This window comes from Cherax quadricarinatus, chromosome 86, assembly GCF_038502225.1.
Source record: "Cherax quadricarinatus isolate ZL_2023a chromosome 86, ASM3850222v1, whole genome shotgun sequence".
Classification (NCBI taxonomy): domain Eukaryota; kingdom Metazoa; phylum Arthropoda; class Malacostraca; order Decapoda; family Parastacidae; genus Cherax; species Cherax quadricarinatus.
The window spans coordinates 5996879-6024365 of record NC_091377.1 but is presented as its reverse complement, the minus strand read 5'-3'; the positions used below and the strand labels follow the sequence as shown (position 1 = coordinate 6024365).

At 37.8% G+C, this 27487-nt stretch overlaps 1 protein-coding gene across 3 annotated transcripts in view; it reads right to left on the bottom strand.

The window, feature by feature from the left end:
* The window catches only part of Gcn5 (Gcn5 acetyltransferase), a 62398-nt gene extending 35300 nt beyond the window's left edge, over positions 1–27098 (bottom strand). The window contains exons 1-13 of one of the 3 annotated variants that reach the window (XM_053797454.2): positions 26956–27098; positions 24846–25153; positions 23951–24077; positions 22581–22705; positions 21748–21906; positions 20222–20355; positions 17307–17498; positions 13089–13198; positions 9797–9908; positions 8732–8915; positions 4743–4906; positions 3870–4090; positions 2467–2627 (exon numbers count right to left, since the gene is read on the bottom strand). In XM_053797454.2, the coding sequence (XP_053653429.2) occupies positions 2467–2627; positions 3870–4090; positions 4743–4906; positions 8732–8915; positions 9797–9908; positions 13089–13198; positions 17307–17498; positions 20222–20355; positions 21748–21906; positions 22581–22705; positions 23951–24077; positions 24846–25151 (1995 nt within the window). In that variant the 5' untranslated portion in view covers positions 25152–25153; positions 26956–27098. The remainder of the gene's footprint in view (positions 1–2466; positions 2628–3869; positions 4091–4742; positions 4907–8731; positions 8916–9796; positions 9909–13088; positions 13199–17306; positions 17499–20221; positions 20356–21747; positions 21907–22580; positions 22706–23950; positions 24078–24845; positions 25154–26955) is intronic. The other 2 variants (XM_070103600.1, XM_070103599.1) reach the window with 2 other exon arrangements.
* Between the last annotated feature and the right edge of the window lie 389 nt (positions 27099–27487).

The following is a 27487-nucleotide window of genomic DNA, read 5'->3' as shown; positions in this document are numbered from 1 at the left end:
CTTATTTACCCCTATCTCACCTATGGAATTTGTGCATGGGGCTCAACAACAGTTAACCATCTCAGACCACTAATTACCCAACAAAAGGCTGCAGTTAGAATGATAACAAATTCTCACTACAGGCAGCACACTCCACCAATATTCAATACACTAAACCTACTCACCATACAAAACATCCATACTTATTACTGCACCTATTACATACATAGAACACTTAACTCTGATATTAACCCTCCCCTCAAACATCTCCTTGCCAACCTCAACAGAACACATGACCATAACACAAATTTATAATAAATAAATAAATAAATTACAACTGTTACCACCATCACTACTACCTTCTACCACCATCACTACCACCAAAAAAAGCTTCTAGTGCCAGCCCTTTGGTAAAGAATGTGAGAAACACATAATTTATAAAAAAGTTTGTAGAAAAATACAAAGATGGTGGTGGTAGAGTGGAAGCAGTTGTGATAGTGGTTGATGAACATTAGAACATAAGAAAGGAGGATCACTGCAGCAGGCCTGTTGGCCCATGCTCGGCAGGTCCTTTACAATTCATCCCACTAACGAAACATTTTCCCAACCCAGTCCTCAATGCTACCCAAGAAATAAGCTCTGATAACTCTATCCACTCATTCAGGACTTGCAAATGAGTGGATAGAGTTATCAGAGCTTATTTCTTGGGTAGCATTGAGGACTGGGTTGGGAAAATGCTTCGTTAGTGGGATGAATTGTAAAGGACCTGCCGAGCATGGGCCAACAGGCCTGCTGCAGTGATCCTCCTCTCTTATGTTCATCAACCACTATCACAACTGCTTCCACTCTACCACCACCATCTTTGTATTTTTCTACAAACTTTTTCATAAATTATGTGTTTCTCACATTCTTTACCAAAGGGCTGGCACTAGAAGCTTTATTTGGAGCCATGGTAGCTTATTTAGCACTTGCAAGCACTAAAATCAATGGAATATTATGAAATATTTCGTAGGAGCATGTGAGGGGACCGTCACTCACTGGTAAATAATGGCACACTGGCTGGGAAGGAAAGGCCGAGGCGGCTCAGAGCGTGAGTACGCGTCCGGGACGAAGGACTATTAGCGAGTTACCGGACCATTTGAGAGCCAAAATTTTGACGAAAAAACAGGACTATTTCCGAAATGGACGACTTTCAGGCCGGACGATTATTGAGGGACCACTGTACATATAAAAATACACAACATATCCCTCCAAACTGCCAATATCCCAAACCCCTCCTTTAAAGTGCAGGCATTGTACTTCCCATTTCCAGGACTCAAGTCCGACTATATGAAAATAACCAGTTTCCCTGAATCCCTTCACTAAATATTACCCTGCTCACACTCCAACAGATCGTCAGGTCCCAAGTACCATTCGTCTCCATTCACTCATATCTAACACACTCACGCACGCTTGCTGGAAGTCCAAGCCCCTTGCCCACAAAACCTCCTTTACCCCCTCTCTCCAACCCTTTCAAGGACGACCCCTACCCCGCCTTCCTTCCCCTATAGATTTATATGCTTTCCATGTCATTCTACTTTGATCCATTCTCTCTAAATGACCAAACCACCTCAACAACCCCTCTTCTGCCCTCTGACTAATACTTTTATTAACTCCACACCTTTACCTAATTTCCACACTCCGAATTTTCTGCATAATATTTACACCACACATTGCATTTAAACAGGACATTTCCACTGCCTCCAGGCATTATGCGTTCATTAAAGACCTATTTTTATTCTCTACTTGCTGTAATATTGATACTTCCAATTTCACACTCAATCATCATACTCTTATGTTTGAATCTCAGACTGAGGATGGTTCACAAAGATATCATCTAGGTTTTAAAATTTTTGGCATAACTATTAAATTGCCTCTGATCTTCCAGCCTCAGTATCCAAGCTGATGTATAGAGATGATTTCTTCAATTCAATGGGGCTAGCTTAAAACATGGTACACCTGTACATATCATTTTCTCTGCTGTGGTATAAAGGATGCAAAGATTTTTTCAGATGGAAAAAATTTTAGGCACTTCACTTGAACCTTTTATGATTTAAATTGCTCCCATTTGCCCACACAGTAATATGTATACACACATTCAGTCCAGTTTAAGGGTTAAATGAGATTTACTTAAGAATTCTTTTTCACAACAAACTACATAGTGAGGAGCTCCTGAAATATATGAGGTACAGATAGATAACTCATGTTCTTTATTTACTATATTTTTCATATTTATAGCACTGCAGCACTTTCTGATTCAATGAAACAGGTGGCCATTACCTAACACAAGTACCAAAGTACTTACCAGTACTGCTTGAGAAATGCTGTTTTCAAATTTGTATCATATATAGTGGGGTTCTTATTGGTCAACTGACAGTACATTTTTCAGCCTTTTACCATATGCATTGCAAAAACTTACTGGCAGTGATGCAGATTTCAGTATCTTACCTCCTTCTGCCTTCTGATTACAGCAGTAAACTCAGTGTAGACAATGTTTGGATTCAATTCACAGCCCATAAGTGTTGCTCCCTCATAATCTTTGATGTAACCTTGGTAGACAGAGCGTGACAGTTGGATATCCTTGCTAAACCCTTGTTTCTTGAAGTACCCTGAGGAAGAATACTTATTAATATGACATTATTCTAAATAAAACATGCAATAACAGGATTTTTTTATGAAATAAATATTTCAACATTAGTCAAATAAAATGTATTTACTGTATTTTCCTATGGCAAGAGGCTAACTGGCCTAAAATCCTTCCCATTACAAAACATTTAAACCTATGTAAAAAAGCACTCCAATACTGTTTTCACATTTTTTTTAGCACTATGAATGCCTCATTTACCTTACTTCTTCACTGCTCTAGCTTTTAAACAAATGAATACAATCCTAGCCAGGGCATCAAGGCTCAGAGTGAAGCTGTGTGAATAGAAAACACTTTAATTAATTTACTTTTATTTTTTCAATGCACCGGCCGTCTCCCACTGAGGCAGGTTAGGTTAGGTTAGGTAAAGTGTGTTAGGTTAGGTTAGGTAAAGTGTGTTAGGAAACAGGACAAGTGTTTCCTGATGCAGGTCTTATATGATGACCTGCCTCTGGACTTTTGGTCATCTTACCAAGGCTTTCTGCTGGCTTACCAGTCCAACCCTTCCTACCCCGCCTTCCTGTAGTGGAAGGAAGGCGGGGTAGGGGTCGGCCTAGGAAAGGTTGGAGAGAGGGGGTAAAGGAGGTTTTGTGTGCGAGGGGCTTGGACTTCCAGCAGGCATGCGTGAGCATGTTTGATAGGAGTGAATGGAGACAAATGGTTTTTAATACTTGATGTGCTGTTGGAGTGTGAGCAAAGTAACATTTATGAAGGGGTTCAGGGAAACCGGCAGGCCGGACTTGAGTCCTGGAGATGGGAAGTACAGTGCCTGCACTCTGAAGGAGGGGTGTTAATGTTGCAGTTTAAAAACTGTAGTGTAAGGCACCCTTCTGGCAAGACAGTGATGGAGTGAATGATGGTGAAAGTTTTTCTTTTTCGGGCCACCCTGCCTTGGTGGGAATCGGCCAGTGATAATAAATAATAATAAAATTATAACAGTTTAGTTATTACATACATATACCAAGGCAGGGTGACCTTAAAAGAAAAACAAAAGTTTTTCTCCAGAAGTACCAGTCACCCTATAAATTTGAGACGAGAACATCATCATGCTAAGAACAATAATTTTTTATCAACAAACCAGCCATCTCCCACTGAAGTAGGGGAAACCCAAAGAAGAAGAAACACTTTCACTATCATTCACTCCATCATTGTCTTGCCAGAGGGGTGCCAACACTACAGTTCATGGACTATATTTTATTAGCTTTACCTATGGCAAACTCATCAGCAAAGGTGAGAAAGTGAAGCACATTATTCTTGACATGATAATCTTTCAAGTGATTCATCATGTGGGTACCATAACCTTTCACTTGCTCATTGGATGTAACTGCACAGAAAACAATTTCTGTAAATCCCTGGGCAGCAAACATCCGGAAGCATATACCTCCAATCGGCCGATTCTCCTTGATTAATGCCAATGTACAATGTTTCCTGAAACAAATTTGATTTACTTTTTAAATAGTCAAATAACATTAAATTAATTCCTTTTTACTAGAATATATAGGAAGTAAAATCTGAAATAACTTTTCTTATTGAAATTAAATAGTCATATTGGTTTCTAAAATACACAGGGATTTAAAGATTGAAGTCAATACAAAGGGAAGTTCTCAGGTTACCATGTGGAAAAATGTAAGAAAAAAACTTAATACATTTCCCAAGTGGGAATTCATAAATATGTTTCAACTTTGCAGACAAATGCCATGTGTCCTATGGACTTTTTGATTATTGTATATTTTGTAAAACAAGAACTGCAAATTAAGAATCATAAATTTAATCTTAAAATGGCTTCTAATCTAACTGTTGATCGTAAAGTGACTTGTTACGGTGAGAAACTCCATATAACATTCTTTTATAGACACTATATGCTACTGCAAGACTGACAAATTACTTCTTACATAAACAATCAAATATAAAAAAAGAATTGAGAACTTTTTTCATTATTGGTGGGCCATTTAGTGTAAGTAATTATTCAGCAATATGTTTTGGGATTACTACTGAATCACTGCACTGTACATATGAAAGGCACGTACTGTACACGTAATACTGAAATGCAGTAGCTTTCACATAAAGAATGCATACTCACGGATCAAATACAAGTCGTGTTATATAGTCTTTGGGCATTCGTGGAAGCTGATGAGAAAATACATTCTGAAGACCAATCAACCACAGCATCGTCTGTTTGGAAACCTTCTGGGTGAGGGAGTTACCAATGACGTGGAATTCTATATTACCCTTTCGTTCCTCTAGCTGTATCAACCAAAAACAATGTATGAGGTAATGCACAGCAGAAAAGAATAAGTGTCACCATAGCCAGGTAAGTTAATGAATCGGTTTCTTGATGTTTCATCTATTTGTGGTAATGTGTAGATATTGTCTTCAGCATCTAAGTTAGGCTCAGAGCCCCAAAATGAAATATGGCAACTCGAGCTTCAAACCTCCAATCTCCTTCATGCCTGAGTGTTTCTCCATTGTTCAAATGTGGTTCTCATTCTTTTCTGCTTCACAATGTTTCGTACACATGTATCCATAGCTGAGTAAAATTGACTGATACTTGAAATACAAAAAATGTCTTTCAACTTCAAGAGCTCTTGCCAGGACTCACAACTGTTAGGTATAATAGCAAGCAGAATACCAAACATCTTGGCTACCACCACCCTGTTACAGGGCATTAACCCAACATCCTCCCCGGGAGGAGGATTGAGAGGGAAGTAGAAATGCAATTTGGTACTTGTTCAGTGGAGTGGAGTGGCCAAGACATTGTGGAACATACCTGGTATCATACCTAATAAGAGGTTTTAGCCCTGTCTGGAGCACTTTGGATTGTGAGAAATGAATACATACTCACACATGCACATACATACATAAATACATGTGTGTGTGTGTGTGTGTGTGTGTGTAATATATACCTAGAGTTATGGGAAAGCGTTGCTCGGTATCCCATCGAATATCAATTTAACTTTATCTCACTTCTACCTATGTGGTTTTCTGGTGACAAAATGCTGTATGAAATCCACTAAAGATCCTTATCATTGTGCTTTGCACAATTATGGGATTTTCAATATAAGGAATAAACTACTGACTTATCTTTATAAAGCTAAGTAAATTTTTGGATAATATTTATCTTATTTTTGTGTTCCAAAAAAATTGATCAGAGTCTGTATATAACAGTACATGTATTCATCATGACTTCTATATTCAAACATTTTCATTTGTTGCTGTATTTACTGGTTTCTCTAAATCCTTTTTCAGGATCTAAATTCAATCTGAATCTATGTATATTTTTTGGGGGGCTTTATCTGGAAACAAATTTATAAATGAACCATTTTTTAAAACATTTTCCTCTTGCTAAGTCATTTATACTACACAAATTAGGAACATCATGAAAAAAGATACTGTTAAGAATAGCAGCTTTCATCTTAAGGTTCATATTGTTCTTTCAAACAAACATCTCCAATACACTGCAATAAATTTACCTTTAATACCTCCTACAACTCAGCCTTATTTATGCAAAGACCAATTAGCCAAAAATTCATGTAATTCAAAAATTTACAGGCTCCTACCCATGCTGCTTGTCCACATGTATTTTTAGTGCTGCACCACCCCACTGCAGCATATTTCAGTTTTGGCCTAACATATGTTGTAGACAGCTTTTTGTTTTAAACATATCTCTACCCATATATCTAAAGGCAATTGTATACTCCAACAAGTGTAATATATATGGTAAGTTTCTCATGATTTCCTATACATGATCTTTCAATAACAATCTCATACCAATGCTACTCCTAGCACCCTTTTTGTCTAATGCGTTTAATATTTCACCAGAAGTTATTTTTATGTATTGTAATAGATATATTTTCAAAATAACTCTTAAATATATAGAAGACATCTTGATCAAGTAAAAATAGAATTCTTATATAAGTTACACATAAAATCACCTCTCTTAGTCAAGAATATATTTAAGTTATTGAATGAGTGTAAATATTATTGATGGCAGAAAGCGACAAAGTTATAAAAAAAAGTGGCAAAAATGAGCTCTGCAACATATGCAATAGAATAAAGATAATTTAAACACTCACAACATTAAACTTATTGTTTTCCTGACCCATTTATGTGAACAAGATAGTGATGAATTTCCTCTACTTTACAAGAAAAAGATTATACAATGTCTGACTAAAAATAAATGGTAATGGAAAAGATCAAGCCATTCAAAGATTTTTATTTAGTATTGTTTACAGACCAATGGAGGAAGATATAAGGGAGCAAGTACAGAAGGGAGTAAGCAACTGTAAATGGATTTCTGGGAGCGATGACAGTGAGAAGTTTTACAGTGGTGATGATGTGAGTGTGTTGATGAATGTCATCTGAAATAATAAACAAGAAATAATAGGGAACTATTATATGCATGTCATATGAAGCATAAATTAGTCGCCTCATACGACACGCATGGCTTACGGAGGAAAGATTCTTTTCCACTTCCCCATGGACAATAGAAGAAATAAAAAAGAACAAGAGCTATTTAGAAAAAGGAGAAAACCTAGATGTATGTATATATATATATGCATGTGCGTGTCTGTGAAGTGTGACCAAAGTGTAAGTAGGAGTAGCAAGATATCCCTGTTATCTTAGCGTGTTTATGAGACAGAAAAAGAAACCAGCAATCCTACCATCATGCAAAACAGTTACAGGTTTTTGTTTCACAGTCATCTGGCAGGACGGTAGTACTTCCCTGGGTGGTTGCTGTCTACCAACCTACTACCTAAATATAAAAAAAAAAAATATAAAAATATAAAATATAAAAATATAAAAAAAATTGTGTGATATTATGGTTTAGAAAACTGACAAGTTGAGGAATGAGACACATGTGCAACATGTTGCACATGTGTCTCATTCCTCAAAAATTTGTGTATAAGAGTTTTTCCATATGGAAAGCAGTGCTCAAGATGAGACTTGTAGGGATGAAACTGAGAAGAGAATAAATATCTAGTGAATTTTGGGAGAATTTGCAACATTGTGGAAGTACGGTACAGAAATTTGATGCCCTAGATATTGATAAAAGATTGAATCAAGATAAGATTTTTCAAAATGAAGCTAATAGTTTTCAAGTTTGCTAGAAAGATGAAGGCAAAACTTGGTTTTATTAGGATTACTTTTAACTAAGTTGCAAGTGTCTGACAAAGATATAGAAGTCAATCAGTCATATAAGAGAAAAGCACCACAAAAAATGAGAATATTGATAGCAGCAGAAGGGCCATGACTGAAGTAAGAAGAAAATAGGAAGTTAGAATCATCAGAATATGAGTGAATAACTGAGGTATTATCAGCAATGTATATGAGAAAAACAGATAACAGAATACCTAATTCCACAATGAGTTTATTTGCAGATGGTGACTGTCAATTAAGTGAATTTGTTGCATCATTTTTGCCTTTTTTTTTTACAATAGAAGACTAATAATGCATTCTTTCTGATACCAAAGAATGCACTGAAAGTCATGGGAAGTAAAGCTATAAAATCTACATAGCATATTTTAAATTGTGCAGCCAATACTGTCCAGGACCTAAATATAAAATTTATACTATGTTCATAAAAAATAATAGATGTGTTTCCATGATAGGACATGTGATACATAAGATACCAGAAGATCAGGCTTAGACAGAGCTGCTCAGCATTTCTGTTATGGTCACTTGCTTGGAGAGGAGTTCCCAGAGAAACAATGCATTGCATATAAATAGAAGAGAGATAAACAAGCTTAATGCACAGTGAATAATAAAAATGTAAAAAAGTATTGCTAATGTACTTACTGTAAATTACAGCATATAAGATAAGCACATTAATGAGAAGTTACATGATCATCTTTATCGTTACAACCAACAAATACAAGAACCATAATTTTATTACTACAAATCTGATAAAAATGTATTGGAGGACATATGGAGATGAATGATGTAGTTAATGTATCATGCAAGGTATCATTTTTATGAAGATAGACTGAGGCCCATAAATCCGAACTCCCCTGAAAACCACAGAATGAGATCAAAGAGATTTTGAAATGCTTAATGCTAAGAGAATCTCACCTTGGCAGCCTCATCTCTAGCAGCATTCTCTGAGAAAAGAACTTCTGGACCAATCATCTTCCTTGGGTCAGTAATAGTAGCAACAACCTCGGCCACTGTTTCCTCTCCCAGGTCCTCAGTCTCTATTTTTATTCTCTTATTGATCATGCTCTCTGACAAATCATCTCCTTCTCGCTTCTCTCCTCTGGCAAATAAAACAATAGTGTCAGAGACCCAAACACCCAGCCAAATAAGCATTATTTTGAATCAATCATCAAGCTATCAAAAATTCTGAATCTAATACTTTTTAACACAGAATTCAAATCAAATATGATTTTCCTTTCTCAATTATAAATGTGGCATCATCCAAAGATAATTTTTTGACTTTCCCATAAGAAACTAAGAAAAACTTGACAAGAAATAGTGCATTAAAGTTCCTCATTAACAAATGGAAAAAAAAATTATTTGTGCATAAATAAATAAAAGCATATATATTTAAAGGACTAACAACTCCCGTAGACCAAGTGGTCCATACGGTTACAGGTGTCTACAGATTACATGTATTTGTATATAAAGATTTGAATCTGTGTTCACAATTGGGCCCATGCTAGCTTCTCCTGCATATGGAAATATAACTAGTTGAATAAATTTTATGGTTTTCACAGGTTCAAACCATGCTCACTTCCTGGAATAGTGGTAAGAGCACTAGCCTGCTATGGGTTTGAACCCTGCCTGTTCCCTAATTTGTTGATAACCATATTATTATGATTTTCGTGAATCACTGAATCTAGTAATCATTATTGGGTCGGCTGAAACATGCATCAAATGCTACTATTACCTCTCAACTTTATCAGGAAATCTACTAAACTGGAAAAATTTTGGTCTTGATAATTTCAGGTTAGAGAGGCTGGACTGTACAACAACTATGTAATCAAATCTATGCATTGAAAGAAACCTCAAACATGAACATGCTTTTACTGATGATATAGCACTCAGTGACCAGTTTGTCTAACAAAGGCCTGTCATTGACCAATGTATCCTACAACCCCCTGTCAACAGCATCTAATAGTTTTCTAGGAGCAGCACCTGTCATCAAGGCGCTGTCTTCTTGTAGCAGGAGTCAGACTAACAGTGGTGTACTGACCCTCCCCTGGCTGCACTGACAGCCTCTCAAATTCACCCCGAGCAGCAGTACTTCCTGTGGGAGAACACTGTGTCAAGATCATTACCAGCATCCTAGTTTAAAAATACACACTGTGCCATTTGAGCAGCTAGTTACTGTACACTCTAAGCCCATCTTACGAGCATTAACTTGTCTTGTCAGATCTCACTGGGAACAGTTAAATGCTTACTTAAAATATTAGTCATTTTATATATTACAGCTAATTTATCCAGTGCAATATGTGGGTACAAAATCAATATATTTATCTTATCATTATGACTACAAACACTGGATATTTACTAGGTTACATTCTCATCAAACAACAGTTCATTCATCTTGCTGGTGCATGTGGATATAATCTCAAGCTTTCAGAGATCTTATCATTAACCACGAATTGACTTGCTACTTTCTAGTCATCAGTAATCCTGACACCATCTTAAGCAACACGGGAGGGAATTCATAAAGCAATACACAAACTATGTACTCACATGTAACAATACTTAAACAGGTTTTGCTACATGTACTATTGTGGCATGCAAAGAGTACGTACCCTTTATTTGGCGCATGTACACACCCTCATTGAAAGGCTATTTCCCCCAACCAGCGAACCAGGTGCTAAGGGTTGACGATGGGGCCCCATCGTTCGATCAGGTTGATGCTTGCAAGTCTGGGGTTGGGGCAGTACTGTTGCATTCTATTCATCAAAGTTCCAGCCACACCAGAGGGCTTACTCTACTATTGAAAAAGAAGCCCTCGCACTGGTACTGGCTTTGGAGCACTTCGATGTTTACATGGGCCAGACTTCACAGGTGGTCACTGTCTATAGTGACCACAGCCCTCTGGTATATCTCCAAGCCATGAAGAACCACAATACGAGGCTCATGAGATGGAGTCTACAACTGCAACCCTATTCTCTCAGAATATTACACATTGCCGGCAAAAAAAATAAGTTGGCAGATATTTTAGGTTAGGATGTGTTAGGGACCTGTGGTGACCAGTTTATTCGGCGCATGTACACACCCTCATTGAAAGGCTATCTCCCCCAACCAGTGAACCAGGTGCTAAGGGTTGACGATGGGGCCCCATCGTTCGATCAGTACTCAGGTTCCAGCCAATGAGAAGATGGTTTTGGCAATTGCAGAGGTGTTGTGGGTACCACACACCTGTCTGCCCTTGTCATTCCCATTCTAGGGCTGGTTGAAGCACGGTCTGCTCTCTAGTGGCTTCTATTCTGCCTTGCTTACCATGGAGTGCACTAATACCTGTTGTTGTACATAGTGTATATAGTGTACATAATTCTGTTCTTACTTGGTGAAGGATAATATAAGTCAAAAGTTTTTCTGCTGTGTTTATTTTGCTCCCTTTACACCCAGGATAACAGGCCTTTGGATTCCTGGGATGTAATAACTATTTATCATATTTTCTAGCATATAAGGCACATTACAGAAGTATCATAATGGTAAATTGGTAATCCTTATGCTAAACTGGTAATCTTATGCTAAATTGTAATCTTATGCTAAAGTGTAGCCCAAAGCCTACCTTTGACCCTGACCCTGAGCATACAAGACACAGGATGATTTTCATAGACTTTTCATGGAAAAAAGGCACACCTTACATGGCAGAAAATATGGTATACCTTATTCAAGTAACGACATTATTTGTCTAAAAACTACCAACAAGCTTTATCTTGATGTTAGAAACAGTCATATTCTGAACCACCCTCAGTCCCAACCAGTTCAAGATAATGGTGTTGTACTGTATCCATTGTTAAAAAGTACAGGAGGGTCCTGTACATTTGACACCCTCTTTTCAGTGTTCCAAGTTTTCAGTGGTTTTCAAATGAGCCACTGTTCATTATGCTTAGTGCTTTTTCCACTTTTCCGCCGTTTTCGAACAGCAGTTGTGTAAGGGAAGGACGACCGGTGCTACATTTTAAGGTATGTATTATATGTACTGTTGTATTTATTTTATTTTTGAATGCTTTTTTTTATGTCTAGCTGTACTGAGCACTTTACCCTTTCAGGCTCCAGAGGCCATATTTCAAAGTGTGCACCAGGGTTCAAGAATTTTCAAAAAAAAATTTTTTATTTTTCTTATGAAATGGTATAGAATCTTTTTCTGAATGTAATGAAACAAAAAGTACGAAATTTGATGGAAAACTGACGAAATTATGCTCTTGCGAATTTTGATGTGTCAGTGACATTTACACATCGGCGATTTTACCAAATTTGACTCCCCTTTTAGGCCAATTACATTATTCCAGTTGACCAAATTCTTAGCTATTTCACTATTATTACTTCTATTCTATCGATTGAGCACAAGAAATCACCAAGTCAACTGTTTCAACTACAAAATAAAGTGATCAGAAATTGGTAATTTGACCAATTTAACACAAAGTTCAAAATATTCCAATTTCAAAATAGGTTCCAGAATAAACAATGTAGGTATTCCTGGCACTAAACTAACATTTCCTCTGTTCATTAGTTTCATTTTCAGGCTTTACAAATGAATTCCATTTTTATTTTTTATTCATATAATGAATTTTTATTCAAACGAAAAATAGAAGATTTACTGCTATGCAATATTGTAATAATTGTATAAATAATATCACCACATTTGTGAACGTATATTAGATCCACCAGCTGGCGTGTATTAGATGTGTGAGGTCATTCGTTTACTCTTGAACATCGGCAAAAATTTAACATTTCCGCTACTTTGAGCTCAGTTTCAAGCCATTTTCAGTCCTAAAACCAATCAAAATCATCTCTATTTCTGTAATATATCTTCCATTCTATCAAATGAGACCAAGAAATCGCAAATACAACTATAAAAAACATACGAAAAAACACTGCAGAGTCACACACATACTACATAGATGTATTCTCTCATATCTAGGCCCAAATTTACTCACAGCTTATCAGAGTGAGTTGAGCTCATGGCGTAGATCTACGGTTTGGACCCTCAACTCAAAGCCGTAGATCTATGGCACGGACCCTGAAAGGGTTAATATATGATGGTATAAATACATTATCAAGTGTTTTAGACACAGCCGATATCGAAAAAACTGTTTTTTTCCACCCGATGGTGGTTTTCGCTTATCGCCAGTGTTAAGAACCTAGGAGCCATAGAAACGGGGCTCTCCTGCACTAAAAACAATCACAAATGTTACCTATTAGATTACAAAATTCTTTACAAAACTTTGATTCATGGTTGTACCTCTTTCAGCAGCCTGGTTATGTAAGTGTGGAGGTAACTGAGGCCGGTAGTCAGTATCCCAAATTGGAGAAGTATTTGAGTAAACTTCTTCTTCAAGCATTGACAAGAATCTGCAATAGTAAATAAAACTTATCAGTTTCTAATAAAACAGGTCACCTCACTTACAACGTTAATGTTTTCCTGAAAATCATTTATTAATGAAGTGCTTGCAACTCTCAACCTATTTTCTCAGAGACATGCATAGTTCAATTGGAAATGTGCCCCCAAGCCATAATATTCAATATCTAATTAGATATACAGCATTTTTTTTTTAACAATGAAATTGAAAATGTTGTATACTACTATATTCAGATGAATCCCATTCTCTTTCCTTCCTCTTTCTTCCTTTCCATCTCTCCTATTCCCTTCTTCCCTCTCTCACATTCCCTCCCATCCACTGCCCTATTCATGCTCACTATCTTTCCTATTGTATCTGACACAGAATACTTTACATGTGCTCTCCACCGTATCACTGATACCAGTGAAAGAATTAGGTTCATGGGCATATGGCATATAGTGTTGGGAAGGAATGGTGAGAGCATTGTTTAGGTAGGGTGGGTCATGGTGGGTTGTGATAAGTATAGCTAGCCAAAGTATAAATTTGTCTGAAAGGCTGCAAGAAGTCCATGGCCACTGACTATCACTTGGTGGGGAAAAAAGAAAAATAGAATTACTCTACCCATGAGGGTACAAATGAAAGGAAAGTTTCTCTAGAGGCCTTCTGGTGGCAAATGATACAGCCAATTTTTTATATTCCTGTCAAATAACCAGATGTAGCATCCATATTTTTTATGCACTTGGCTTCCCTAAAGAGGCACTTGAAGGCAGTGATTATCTAAAGAAGGACTTTTAAAAGCATGCAAGCAAGAGCTGGAAAAGCTTCCCTGCTTAATGCATTACAAAATCATTTGTAACAAAAATGGCTGTCTTGCTATTTCTAAAATCCATAGGAAATAAACTTACCATAACTTACAGAGACAAAAATTAAACATTTCTCACTCTGTCTTGGTGGGAAACAGTTGATGTCATAAAAAAGAAAATATGTGTTATGAACATGTTTCCATAATCAATCCTCTACATATGCTGTATCTAAAGGTAAGTCATTAACTTGTCAAATCTTTTTAATACCAGCTTCATTTAACCCTTTGAGGGTTTTGGTCGTACTAGTACGTCTTACGCATAGGGGTTTTTGACGTACTAGTACGCATAAATTCTAGCGGCCTCAAATCTCGCGCGAAAAGGCTGGTAGGCCTAGGTGGGAGAGAATGGGTCTGCGTGGTCGGTGTGTGCAGTAGAAAAAAAATCTGGGACCCAGTGGTGCATTGTGGGAATGCCCTCTTAGTAAACAATGTCCACCATGCCTCGCGGTAAGAAGATCCTCACTCCTCGGCGAATTGGGGCAGTTTTGTTCCCCAGTGACAGTTCTAATAGTGATGGAAGTGCCAGTGAAGATGAGTTTCGTGGTTTTAGTGAGGTTTTGACCGAAACTAATGACCATAATATCGGTAATAGTGAGGAAAACCCAGACGACCCTCAGCCTTCCACCTCTGGTGCTGGGCCCTCTTGTTCACGTTCAGTTGTTCCAGAACCCAAGAGGAAACTTCTGTTTTCCCAAATCCCAGACTCAGATGAGAGCATGGGTGATGATAGTGATAGTGAATATGAACTACAAGCTCTTCAAACTAGTTCCAGTAGTGATAGTGAAGTGCAATATTCCCCAGTGAAGCGTCAGTATATACGACAATATATGCGCTCTGGTAGTGTGCCATATGTTATACCAAGGGGAAGGAGTGTATCTCGGAGTACATCCCGTGGCTGTACAACAGGAACAGACAGTGAAAATGACGAAGATACTGTTGCAATTGGGATGGAAAATGTGCGTGGTGGTAGTGGTGCCGGCGGTGAGGCACCAGCAGTGGGCCATGCTGCCACCCACGCTGCCACCCACACCGCTGCCTCAGCTGATCTAGAACAAAGGCCACCATCCCCCACTCACCCACCACACCAGCCTCCACAACCACAACCTCCACAACCACAACCTCCACAACCACAACCACCTGTCATTGTCCAGTACCCACCAGCAGACCGCACCTGGAATTGGCAGGAAGCTGTCAATTTTGTTCCAAATCCCCACCAGTTTGATGACAGCCAAAGTGGAATACGGCCATCTTGTGCACTTGGGAACAATGCCACTGAACTGGAATGTTTCGAGTTATTCTTTGACGAACCACTGATGAAAAGTATTGTCATGGAAAGCAACACATACTACGAGTACACCATGGCAAACACATTACTTTCACCAAAATCACATCTACACCAGTGGAAGGAGGCAACTGTGGCTGAGATGTATCTTTTCTTTGCCACAATAATGCTTATGCCACATGTGTATAAGCACAAGTGAAATCATACTGATCAACAGACCCCCTGATTGCAACACCAGGTTTCAGTGATATAATGCCAGTGAATCGATTTGTGCTAATGTTACGTATGCTTCACTTCTCAGATAAAACCAGGCCTGACAGAACTGACAGGTTATATAAGATTAGGAATGTGTTTGTGTATCTGAAACAGAAATTCAGTACGCATTTTTATCCCTTCAGGAAGCTTGTAATTGATGAGTCTTTGATTCTGTTCAAAGGAAGACTCTCTTTCAAGCAGTACATACCAAGCAAGAGGAAACGCTTTGGTATAAAGTTGTTTGTGCTTTGTGATTGTTACAGTGGTCTGGTATTGGATATTATTGTGTACACTGGAAGTTATACATTGCAAAATACCAGGAAGTTATTGGGCATCTCAGGTGATGTGGTTCGAACAATGATAGAACCATACCTTGGTAAGGGGCATATACATTATTATATACAGATAACTGGTACACAAGCCCCTCACTCAGTGATTTTTTGCGAGTGAACATGACAGATGTGTGTGGCACAGTGCGTGCAAATCGGAAACATATGCCCAGGTTTGACGCTGGCACTCGTAGAGGTGAGGTGCAGGTGTTTGCTGCCAATGACATCATGGCATTTCGGTGGCATGACAAACGAGATGTCACACTGTTGTCATCAATTCACCCTAATGAAATGGCAGACAGTGGCAGGCAGCATAGAGAGAGAAATGAACCCATTCTAAAACCTGCAGCTGTGATTGATTACACCTTCAACATGCGTTCAGTGGACAAATGTGACATGCAGATTGGGTTTGCTGATTGTGTTCGCAAGAGTTATAAGTGGTACATCAAACTGTTTTTCCATCTTCTGGACATTTCCATGCTCAATGCTTATAATATGTATAAGATGAGCACCAGAAACAAACCACAGTACGGCGAATTCTGTTTGTCTGTCATCAGACAAATAGTATTCAAGTACCAAGGAACAGCACCTGCAATTGACCGCCCACCAAATTTTCAACAACTACCTGCTCGTCTGAAGCATGGTGATCACTTCCTGGTAAAACTGCCTGCTACTGCTTTGAAGAAAAAGGCTCAGAAGAGGTGTTATGTCTGTGCACATACAAAAAAATGCACACAACAATGCAGAGACACTCGTTTTATGTGTGAGGAGTGTAAAACTCCACTGTGCATGACACCATGTTTCAAAGAGTTCCACAGGCTTCAGAACTTCTAGAAACATTCCCTGTGACTGTATATGTGTATATAAAATATAGAAAAATAGTAATAAACAACATTTCATATCGTTTGTTTGTGTAAATATTTTCTGTAAACAAAATAATGACAACAGTGTTTACGCCCTTATTGTGTAGTATTGAAAAAGAAATAACTTACAAAATACTGATCATGTTGGCCTCAGAGGCCATAAAAGTTACTAAGAAAAAGAAAAATTGAAAAATAATTGAAAATAGTACATAAAAAAGTAAATAGAAAAATACCGGGTGACGGCAGTCGGCGATGTTACCATATGTTGTTCAATTTTGGCAAATTTCACGCCTCCATATCTCGGTAAGTATTGACGTTAAAATTTTTTTGTTTAGCCTATAATGTTTAGAAAAAAAAAACTATTTTTTCATAAGAAAAAATATTTTTTTTTTTTTTTGAAATTTTGCTGACCCTGAGAACGAGTTTCGGAGAGGGTCTGTTGACCCTCAAAGGGTTAATACCAGCTTAAGTGTTTACATTATTAATGCATATATAAATATCACTATATGAAGAGTCATAGACAGATTTACCTGGGAAAATGATTAAGAAGCAGCAGCTTCTTCTCAGCGGGCATTTTATCTTTCTCAGCTCGAAATTTATCAAGCAATTGCTTTCGTAAAGTGTGGAAAACAGCACGCAGGAAAGTCCTTCCAAATATTGTTGTAGTTTCATGGTGAGGGAGTGAGTCACACAGTTGTGGGACATAGCTAAAACACAGCCACCTGCAACAATAATTACAAAGAATAATTTTATCAGTAAAAATGGTTTCTCTGCATAAGTACTATATTTAACAAGGATATTTACCAAGTTATTTTCATATAGTCGGACTTGAGTCCTGGAAATGGGAAGTACAATGCCCGCACTTTAAAGGAGGGGTTTGGGATATTGGCAGTTTGGAGGGATATGTTGTGTATCTTTATACGTACATACTTCTAAACTGTTGTATTCTGAGCACCTCTGCAAAAGCAGTGATAATGTGTGAGTGTGGTGAAAGTGTTGAATGATGATGAAAGTATTTTCTTTTTTGGGGATTTTCTTTCTTTTTTGGGTCACCCTGCCTCGGTGGGAGATGGCTGACTTGTTGAAAAAAAAAAAAAATTACCAAGTCTAGTTATTATTGTACACTGTACAAAGAAAAATGAAAACTGGAGATTTTTAATAAATTGGAAACTTTTTTATATATATGAATTCACAGGCTAAGAGCCAGTACCATACATCAAAGCATTTCAAAGCCCTTCCCTATTTAGGGTATATTATCACATTCCAAGTCAGTTAACACCCAGGTACCTGTTTACTGCTAGGTGAATAAGGGCACACCTACAGTTAATGGGCCTTCATCTAACAGATTCTGAAAGTAATGGACAAAATAAGGTGGGTACAAAACTTTCCATTTTTATTACTTTGCGGAGTTGCTAATAGAGTTGTTAATAGTTTGAAGGTCATCATCATTCACTCTGTTTTCCAATATTTTTTTTTTTTTTTTTAACCATGGTTGTCTCCCACTGAGGCATGGTGACCCCAAAAAATAAAAGAAATGAAAGCTTTTCCTGTTGACATCTAGTAATTTATACAGAAGAAGGGATTACTAGCCCCTTACTCCTGGCATTTCGTCACCTCTTATGACATGCATGGCTCACGGAGGAAGGATTCTTCTCCACTTCCCCACAGAGACAAATTTACTATTTTCATTTATTATAATATAAAGTACATTGTGGCTACCCATGGCCTCTAAAGCAAGTGTGAAGATACCAAAAATGTCAGCTATACGATAGTACAGCTGATGTTCTCATCATATGCGCTCACGTCTCAGACAAGAAATGAGCAGGCTTATTACGAACACTTTTTAGAGAAATTGTTACAAGGGAGCAGTATCAACTTGGCACCCAATTGAAGCTGGATACATTCTCCAAACCTCTTGCTGGTTCTACATCTCTCTGACCATCTCCAAGTAGGCAAGAGAAGCTTCACAGCTACCCAACTCAGAATAAAATCATTTCAGAGTCACCATCATACTATCACAGAAAGACAATCTTATCCATCCACCACAAAGTAAATAAAATTATTTTAAGTACTGTATTTTTAACACCTTTATTTTCAATGTTTATTACAGTATAAATAACAAAAAGGCACAATACCATGACTGGAACAATACACAAATAACCTGCACGTAAGAGCTTACAACGATGTAAATGGTCCAAGTCGGACTGAAATGTCATCATAAGCTCCTCTCTCCTATGTGCAAGTTATGTGTGTTTTATTACTGCATATCTGTAAACTGTATGTACTGTATTGTATTATGTATACAGTACAGTAAAGTTATTTGCAATTATTTACTATTCAGATTTATCAGACAATTTGCATTACAGATCACCCTTCCTTTCCTCCTATAACCTCATTAAATCAAAGTTATACTACAGTAAATCCCCCATATCAGAACAATGTTAACTTATGTGTTTTAAGAAATACCTCTTAACAACAATTGGTTATTAGTGCCTGTGTTTATCACTACACCTCTAATAATGCTCTTCATTGACATGCTGGAAGGTAGTCCTACAGCTCAAATTAATTAGGGCTAAAATGAAAGAAAGCTAATAAATTACTAAAATATACAGATGTTAATTTTCATTCTTTTTAACACATCGACCATTTCCCACTGAGGATGGGTGACCCAAAAAAGAAGAAACACTTTCATCATCACTGTTTTGCCAGAGGGGTGCCAATACTACAGTTCAAAAACTGCAACATATCTCCACCCCTTTTTAGGTAGTAGGCTGGTAGACAGCAATTACCCAGGGAGGTATTACTGTCCTGCCAAGAAAGAGTAAAATGAAAACCTGTAATTGTTTTAAATGATGGTAGGATTGCTGGTGTCTTTTTCTGTCTCATAAACATGCAAGATTCTTTCAGGTAGTCTTGCTACTTCTACTTACACTTAGGTCACACTACACATGCATGTACGTACTGTACAAACATATATATACACACCCCTCTGGGTTTTCTTCCATTTTTTTACTAGCTCTTGTTCTTGTTTATTTCCTTTTATCTCCATAGGGAAGTGGAACAGAATTCTTCCTCTGTAAGCCATGCATGTCATAAGAGGCGACTAAAATGCCGGGAGCAAAGGGCTAGTAACCCTTTCTCCTGTATATATTACTAAATGTAAAAGGAGAAACTCTCGTTTTTCCTTTTGGGCCACCCTGCCTCAGTGGGATATGGCTGGTGTGTTGAAAGAAAGAAGAAAGATCTCCACCCCTCCCTCAGAGTGCAGGCACTGTACTTCCCACCTCCAGGACTTAAGTCCAGCTAACTGATTTCCCAGAATCCCCACATAAAAGTTTCTTTGTTCACACTCCAACAGCACTTGCCTCCACTCACTCCTATATAACACATTCACCCATGCTTGCTGGAAGTCTAAGCCTCTCGCACACAATAAATTGACACTGACCTTGTATAATTGACTTTATAAGCTGAACTTTCTTCAACAGTTGTGTGAGCTCGTCTGGCAGATGGAGTTTCTAGACGCCAGTGATTGAGGCAGTGAAGAAACATCTTGGCCAAGTCACTCATCATCTGGAAGTCCTAAATATATAGAAAGGCATAAACTTCTACTTTCTGACTCGGTGTTAATCTTGGAGATCTTGCTTCACTGAGAGGACAGTGATCATGTGTAAATCTTCTGCAGATGTTTCTAGCTACTTCAAGAGTTAAGGAATTTAGAATATCTAAAACATCTGATAAAGAACTCCATGCTGAACGCTAGTTTGACTAAACACACAAAACATCGGCTGGAGAACTCTTATATATACAATGGACCCCCGCTTAACGATCACCTCCAAATGCGACCAATTATGTAAGTGTATTTATGTAAGTGCGTTTGTACGTGTATGTTTGGGGGTCTGAAATGGACTAATCTACTTCACAATATTCCTTATGGGAAAAAATTCGGTCAGTACTGGCACCTGAACATACTACTGGAATGAAAAAAGTTCGTTAACCGGGGGTCCACTGTACTAGTTAGGAGACATGTGAAACATTTAATAAAGAGCTCTTAGACACTTATTTAACCACAAATGAAACATCTGCTGAAGAGCCCTTGTACAATATTATCCAACTGTGCTTTGTCTCTGATGTTTATTTTGGGAACTTCATTCTTTCTGCATCATAAGTAGATGTGATTTGTCGCCTTCACATCAGCACAGTAAACATTATAATTACGAATACATCTTTTCCTCTAAAACTGCACTTCCCATCCAATGTGACATGGCATACCGGTGTGCCCTGAGTCTCTAATGTGCCTTGGTACGTTTATAAAATTTGGTTTGGCATCACAAGTTTGCAAACAAGCTTGAATATATGAAGTGATCAAAAAAGCTGGAATATATGCAGTGATCAAACAATCCCTGAATATATACAGTGATCAAACAAGCTTGAATATATGCAGTGATCAAACAAGCTTGAATATATGCAGTGATTAAACAAGCTTGAATATATGCAGTGATCAAACAAGCTTGAATACACGCAGTGAAATAAAAAATGTTGAGAAGCTCTGCCCTAAAACAACTAGTTTTGAACCAAGCTGTATTGCTTACTTCAGAGGTAACTGAATTACTCTCATAAAATATCAAATGTTTACAATCCTTGGAGTTAGCTGAACTTCATTCCACGAAAAATCTTATACGGTCAAGCAGCAAGAGTTCCGATAAACCAAGGATGGAGGTGCTCTGGACTTACGATTAGTCCTACCTAGCCCACTCTGAGAACCTAAGCGAGAATTTCAAGGAATGCTTTCGAAGACAAACCATAATAGTATGTATCAAACAAGATCATATCACTGTCCAAATACCAAAATAAATGATTCACTTCCCTCAAATATTAGATTTTGAATTTTCATTGCTTGACAGTAATGCCATTTAACTTCGCTGAAGAATACATGGAAAGCACTGAAATACCTGTTAAGTGTACATTACTTACCTTTTGTTGAAGATGATTAAACTTGTGGAGAACGAAGTTGGTTACACCCTTGAAAATTGAAGGTCGTTCAAATGGTGGGGTGCCCAGGGGTCCTTCTACCGTTGGGGGACTGACTTGCAAAATGCATTTTCGAAGACGGCGGAAGAGATAAGAATACACCTGTTGATAAATTTAAAATTAACAAAAGAAGGAAATAATAAGACAAAACAAAAAAAATGGCTTTAAAAAATTCTTTAAAAGTATTTTAAAAATTAAATTATACTTGGTAAAGATGCAAAGATGCTTCTTCTGAACGATATTTGCTTGGAATTTCTCTTTTTTTCTGCAACACTGCAAGCTCCTGATGATGTGTTAATTGCAACACAAAAGACCTAGAGCTATCACTCAACTCCCCCCATGGTTGTTTTGCATTTTGTATCGCTTGTTCACAATTACTGCATAATGCGCTAATTTAGTAAATCTGAGACTTTTAGTTGTGGCCCTGATGATACACTTGTTCAGTCATAGAACAATGTAATTAATTTCTTGCCCCCACCAATCATAAGGATAAAGGGAAATTGATACTGTATATCCTAACCGTACTTATGGCATCCCTTCTTTTTGCATGGGATTATTCCATATTTCCTCTAATCACTCAAACAAAAAATACAATGTTATTTTAGTGTTCATATTATTGCCTGACTTCTGGGTGCCCACCATATATTTATATATCAACATCAATGAAGCACAGTAAAACCACCTTCACTAATATGCAAAATCTGGTCCAGTAAAAACATACACAGGTTCATTCATTTGTAAAACATTATATTCCATTTATAAAATGACCTTTTTACCTGCTTGGTATCTGGATCCTCCTCTCGGTGAACACAAATGAAGAGATTCTCCACGTCAACAACGATGGAGAGTAAGCGATCCAAATCATCATCTCCAGCAGATTCAAGGTGACTTACATGGTCACCTGGGTGCAAAGATGATAAACTGTTTAAACTACCCTCCATTAAATTTCTTATTTTAACACACTAACTATCTCCCACTGAGGAAAGGTGACATCCCCCCAAAAAACGAGGAACCACATTAATCATCATTCATTCAATCCCCGTCTTGCCAGAAGAGTACCGAAATCACAGTTTAGGTCATTTTCCGAAGTGCAACACCCTCACCCCTGTTCAGAAGTATCCATATATATTGCCAGTATCCAGATCCTAAGAAATAAGGCAATTTTTTCCTTCAAAATCTTTATAATTGCTTCTCTTCTATTATCATCATCATCATCATCATCATGCTCTACATAACTATGGGCTTTTTGTATGCACAACTAAATGTCACCCATCTCTGTACAAACATTGTATCATACTGAAATAAAATATTATTAATATTATATTTACAAGGTTTCCCCCTTTTGTGGCATGAGAAATCACCTAGCCCAAGAGCATGGAATACTGCATTCCAAAAAAAAAAAATTAAATGTAACAGAAATAGCACAATAAATGTCAGACAGAGAAGGTTCAAGGCATCAAGACAGAGATAGTTATTAACTCTTGTGCTGCAGTATTAGATTTCAAAGTTGCTTCCCAAGGTAGTATTTTTTAAGAGTCCCAGGTAAACCAGCTCACCAGACTGAACTCTGAGCTCACTGGACTGCCTGAACTCCGAAGAATGGGTGGTGATGTTGTTGTTTAGAAGGCCATTTGAACTGTGATACTTGTGAACCTCTGTGAATGATGGTGAATGTATATCCTTCTTTGTCACCTTAACATGGTGGAAAAAACCAAGGTAAAAATCTTATGTCAATAAGTCTTCTGACAGTTATAATATTTTGCTATACAATCTGTACTGTTTATTCATGTGGCCCATTATTTTTTCTTTCACTTTTCATTTTTTAATTTTATTTTTAAAACTCAATGGGCATCCAGATTACCCTCTGACTGCATCACAATCAGATAACCCTCTGACTGCAACACTCATGCTCATCCTTCAGAGTGCAGGCAGTGCCCTTCCCACCTCCAGGACTCCATTAAATACTGTATTATTTTTTTAATAAAACCAAAATACCATATGCAAAATAGTAAACCATACAAGTTAAACCTGACAAAACAGCAATATGCTTAGGTAACAGGTGGCAACCACAAAAACATTTATTTTGAGAAAAATATTACTTTAGGGTAAACATTAAAATATAATTTAAACCACTGTGCATGACTACCTAAGGTATGTGTGCAGCTGCGACACGGCTGAGACGGAGGTGCAGCAGGCTGGGGTGTGTCTGGCCGTGCAGGGTGTGCTGGTGGTGTTGGATTCTTCCACCCATTACACCTGCAGTTTTCATCAGCCTGTTAGATTATATGAAACATACATTAATGTATTGATAAGACATACTAGATGGAAATATTTATATACAGTATTTCAACATTTGGCTAATTAGAATAGTTTTTCTCATATATTGTACAACCAACATTACCTGGTTTGGGGACTGAATTCAAGTATTAAAACTTGTGAGTTCGGAGTTTCTTGTGTCCTCTTAAAATCTATCTAGATCTCTCGTATCTGTCTTTCCAAGAGATCCTCTCTAATGGGGTAGATGATTCAACTAATAAGCCTCCTATCTACTCTATCGACAGATTTATTCCAGGGAAGTAAGACTGCCTTTAATTATAAAGCTTAATACTAATAAATTTAGAACTGCAGCTAGTCACTTGTGCTTGGCAACAGTGGCAAGTTAAGATTTTATGTTGGCCACAAATTCAGTACTGTAGTTTGGTCAAAAAATTGGGTCCTACCTCTAAATATTGCTTGAACAAGAGCAGAAGTTTTCAAGTGGAAACTAGATCATTACCTCAATTAGGCTGTGAACCTACATGAGCTAGAAGGCAGCCAACAGCGACAACCTGGCTGAATAGGCAATCAATAAAAAAAAAAGGCTGCTTCAGGCTGGGCTATAAGAGCAGATAATGTTATATAAATGGCTTAGAAAATTGACAAGATGAAGAATTGACAAGTTGAAGAATGAGACACTTGTACAAGATTCCCAAATGTTGCACATATGTCTCACTCTTCAAGAGAAGAAAAACTTGTAAGGGACTACAGGTATATCTACTCACCCTACATGAAGAATATATGGCCAGCTTCTCCAGCTTCTTGTCCCGGGGCCAAGCTCTCACTTGTGCTTTCTTTTGCTGGATACGCTGTACATTGCTAACTCTCCCAGCTGCTTCTCCTGCCCCTGCTGCTTGAGAGCTGCCTGCAGCAACTGCTCCAACAGGCATCCCTCCTCCTGATCCTGCTCCTCCTCCTGCAGCTCCAACTGCAGCTGTCATACTAGAAGTCTGAGAGTTTTGGTGTTGATGATGGACCAAACCTGAAGCACCAGAACCACTGCCTGTGTCTTCACTATCCCTTGATGCCATCACTGGAAACAAACAAGTTTGATTAAATGTGCACATACGGTGGAGACCTTAGTGAAAGTGAATTAATAAAAAATCTAGGAACTCAAATTTGCAGAAATTTAAAAGGCAAGACAACAGTGCATAGAAATTATTCCCTATAAAAGTAAAAGACTTGGCAGGTGGTGCCATGAGTACAAGAAAACACAATAAGTGTCAGACGTCCAAGACTGTTCAACTACATCTCTGCATACATAAGGGAGATCACCAATAGACCCCTGGCTGTCTTCAAAAGGGAACTGGACATATACCTAAAGTTAGTTCCTGACCAGCTAGGTCAGGTAGTGGATTATGTATGGCTGGCAGTAGCAGCCTGGATGATCAGGCCCTGATTCACCACAAGGCCTGGTCATGGACCAGGCCACAGAGGTGTCGACCCCCGAACACCCTCCAGGTAATAAAGCTAGTAGAATTCTTGGCTTCACATCAAGAAATATAAATACAGTAATAGAAGTCCAAAGGTTATACTTCAATTTTATATATCTTTTGTTAGACCTCACTTAGATTATGCTGCCTGGTTCTGGTCTCCATATTAGAGGATGGAAATATGTGCACTTAGTAAGTAATTAAGTTTATTTAGGTACAGGTACACATACTAAGTACAATTATTATACATGGTGTAAATTACCTAGGATAACCCCAAAAAGTCAGATCCTTGAATATATAGAAAACGATGACGAAGTTGATTCCATGCACAAGAAACGTTTCCGAAGACAATGGGTTGATGACACTGTACGTGTACTCCTTGCAAGGAAAGACACAGAATTAGGCAGAGATACGACTGAAGTGTACAAATGGGTAACAGGAACAAATAAAAGGGATATCAACAGCATGTTGACAATATCTAATCAAGACAGGACTCGCATTAATGGATTCAAGTTGGAGAAATTTGGATTTAATAATAATTATAATAATAATAATAATATCTTTATTTACTACAAGTACATGTACATGGTATACAGGCCTAGCTGACATCAATGACATACTACTATATAGAAAACCCCTTGTTATGCTCAGTATTTCCGGGCAAATTAGGTCAGTGTCCCAGGATGCGACCCACACCAGTCGACTAACACCCAGGTACCCATTTTAATGATGGGGAACATAGACAACAGGTGTAAAGAAACACGCCCAATGTTTCTACTCTGGCCGGGAATCAAACCCAGGCCCTCACCGTGTGAAGCGAGCGCGTTAGCCACCGGAGCCCCTCTAGTGTCCTGGTGATGTACCGGTTTGCCAACAGAGTTGTAGATGAGTGGAACAAACTCCCTGGTAGTGTTAGTAATGCAATAATTTTAAGTAAGTTTATTTCGGCACAGGTACTCATAAGTACAATTATCATATAGTGTAAATTATCTAGGATAAACCCCCAAAAAGTGACTTATTTCCATTGGGGTCCTTGTAATATCTTACTATTTAAACCTTTAAAGTTAAAACAGTTAAGTAACTCAACTGTGAAAATCAGTTACAATAAAAGATATACTAGGAATAAACTGAATTATTGACATTAAAGTGAGGATCATCCTACAATAAAAGGCACACAAATGCTAAACCTGCCTAGCATAGGCCAGTAGGCCTACCTCAGTATTAATTCATGCCCCGGTATGATAGTGGCTTTCTTCATACTTAACAAAAATTGTAATAATCACATATTGTAAACAAATAAAATCTTTATACACAAACACAGACTTCTCGGTGTATATAACAAGTGATCATATTTAACTTTACAAGGAATATATAAGTAAGAGCACTGGAAGGTTAATATTACCATTGTAAGAGAATTGTGATCCATGATGGGGGAGGACAATGGTGGTAGTTGATGTTGATGGTTGATTGTAAGGGTAACTAAAACCTTGCGTCTTATTGAACCCTGTGTGACTACCCAGCTGAGTCAAGCACGGAGATAACCTGTTATATTACTGCTGAGTCAAGCTGGGAGATAACATGTTATATTACTGCTGAGTCAAGCACGGAGATAACATGTTATATTACTGCTGAGTCAAGCACGGAGATAACCTGTTATATTACTGCTGAGTCAAGCACGGAGATAACCTGTTATACTACTGCTGAGTCAAGCAGGGAGATAACCTGTTATATTACTGCTGAGTCAAGCAGGGAGATAACCTGTTATATTACTGCTGAGTCAAGCACGGAGATAACATGTTATATTACTGCTGAGTCAAGCACGGAGATAACATGTTATATTACTGCTGAGTCAAGCTGGGAGATAACATGTTATACTACTGCTGAGTCAAGCAGGGAGATAACCTGTTATATTACTGCTGAGTCAAGCACGGAGA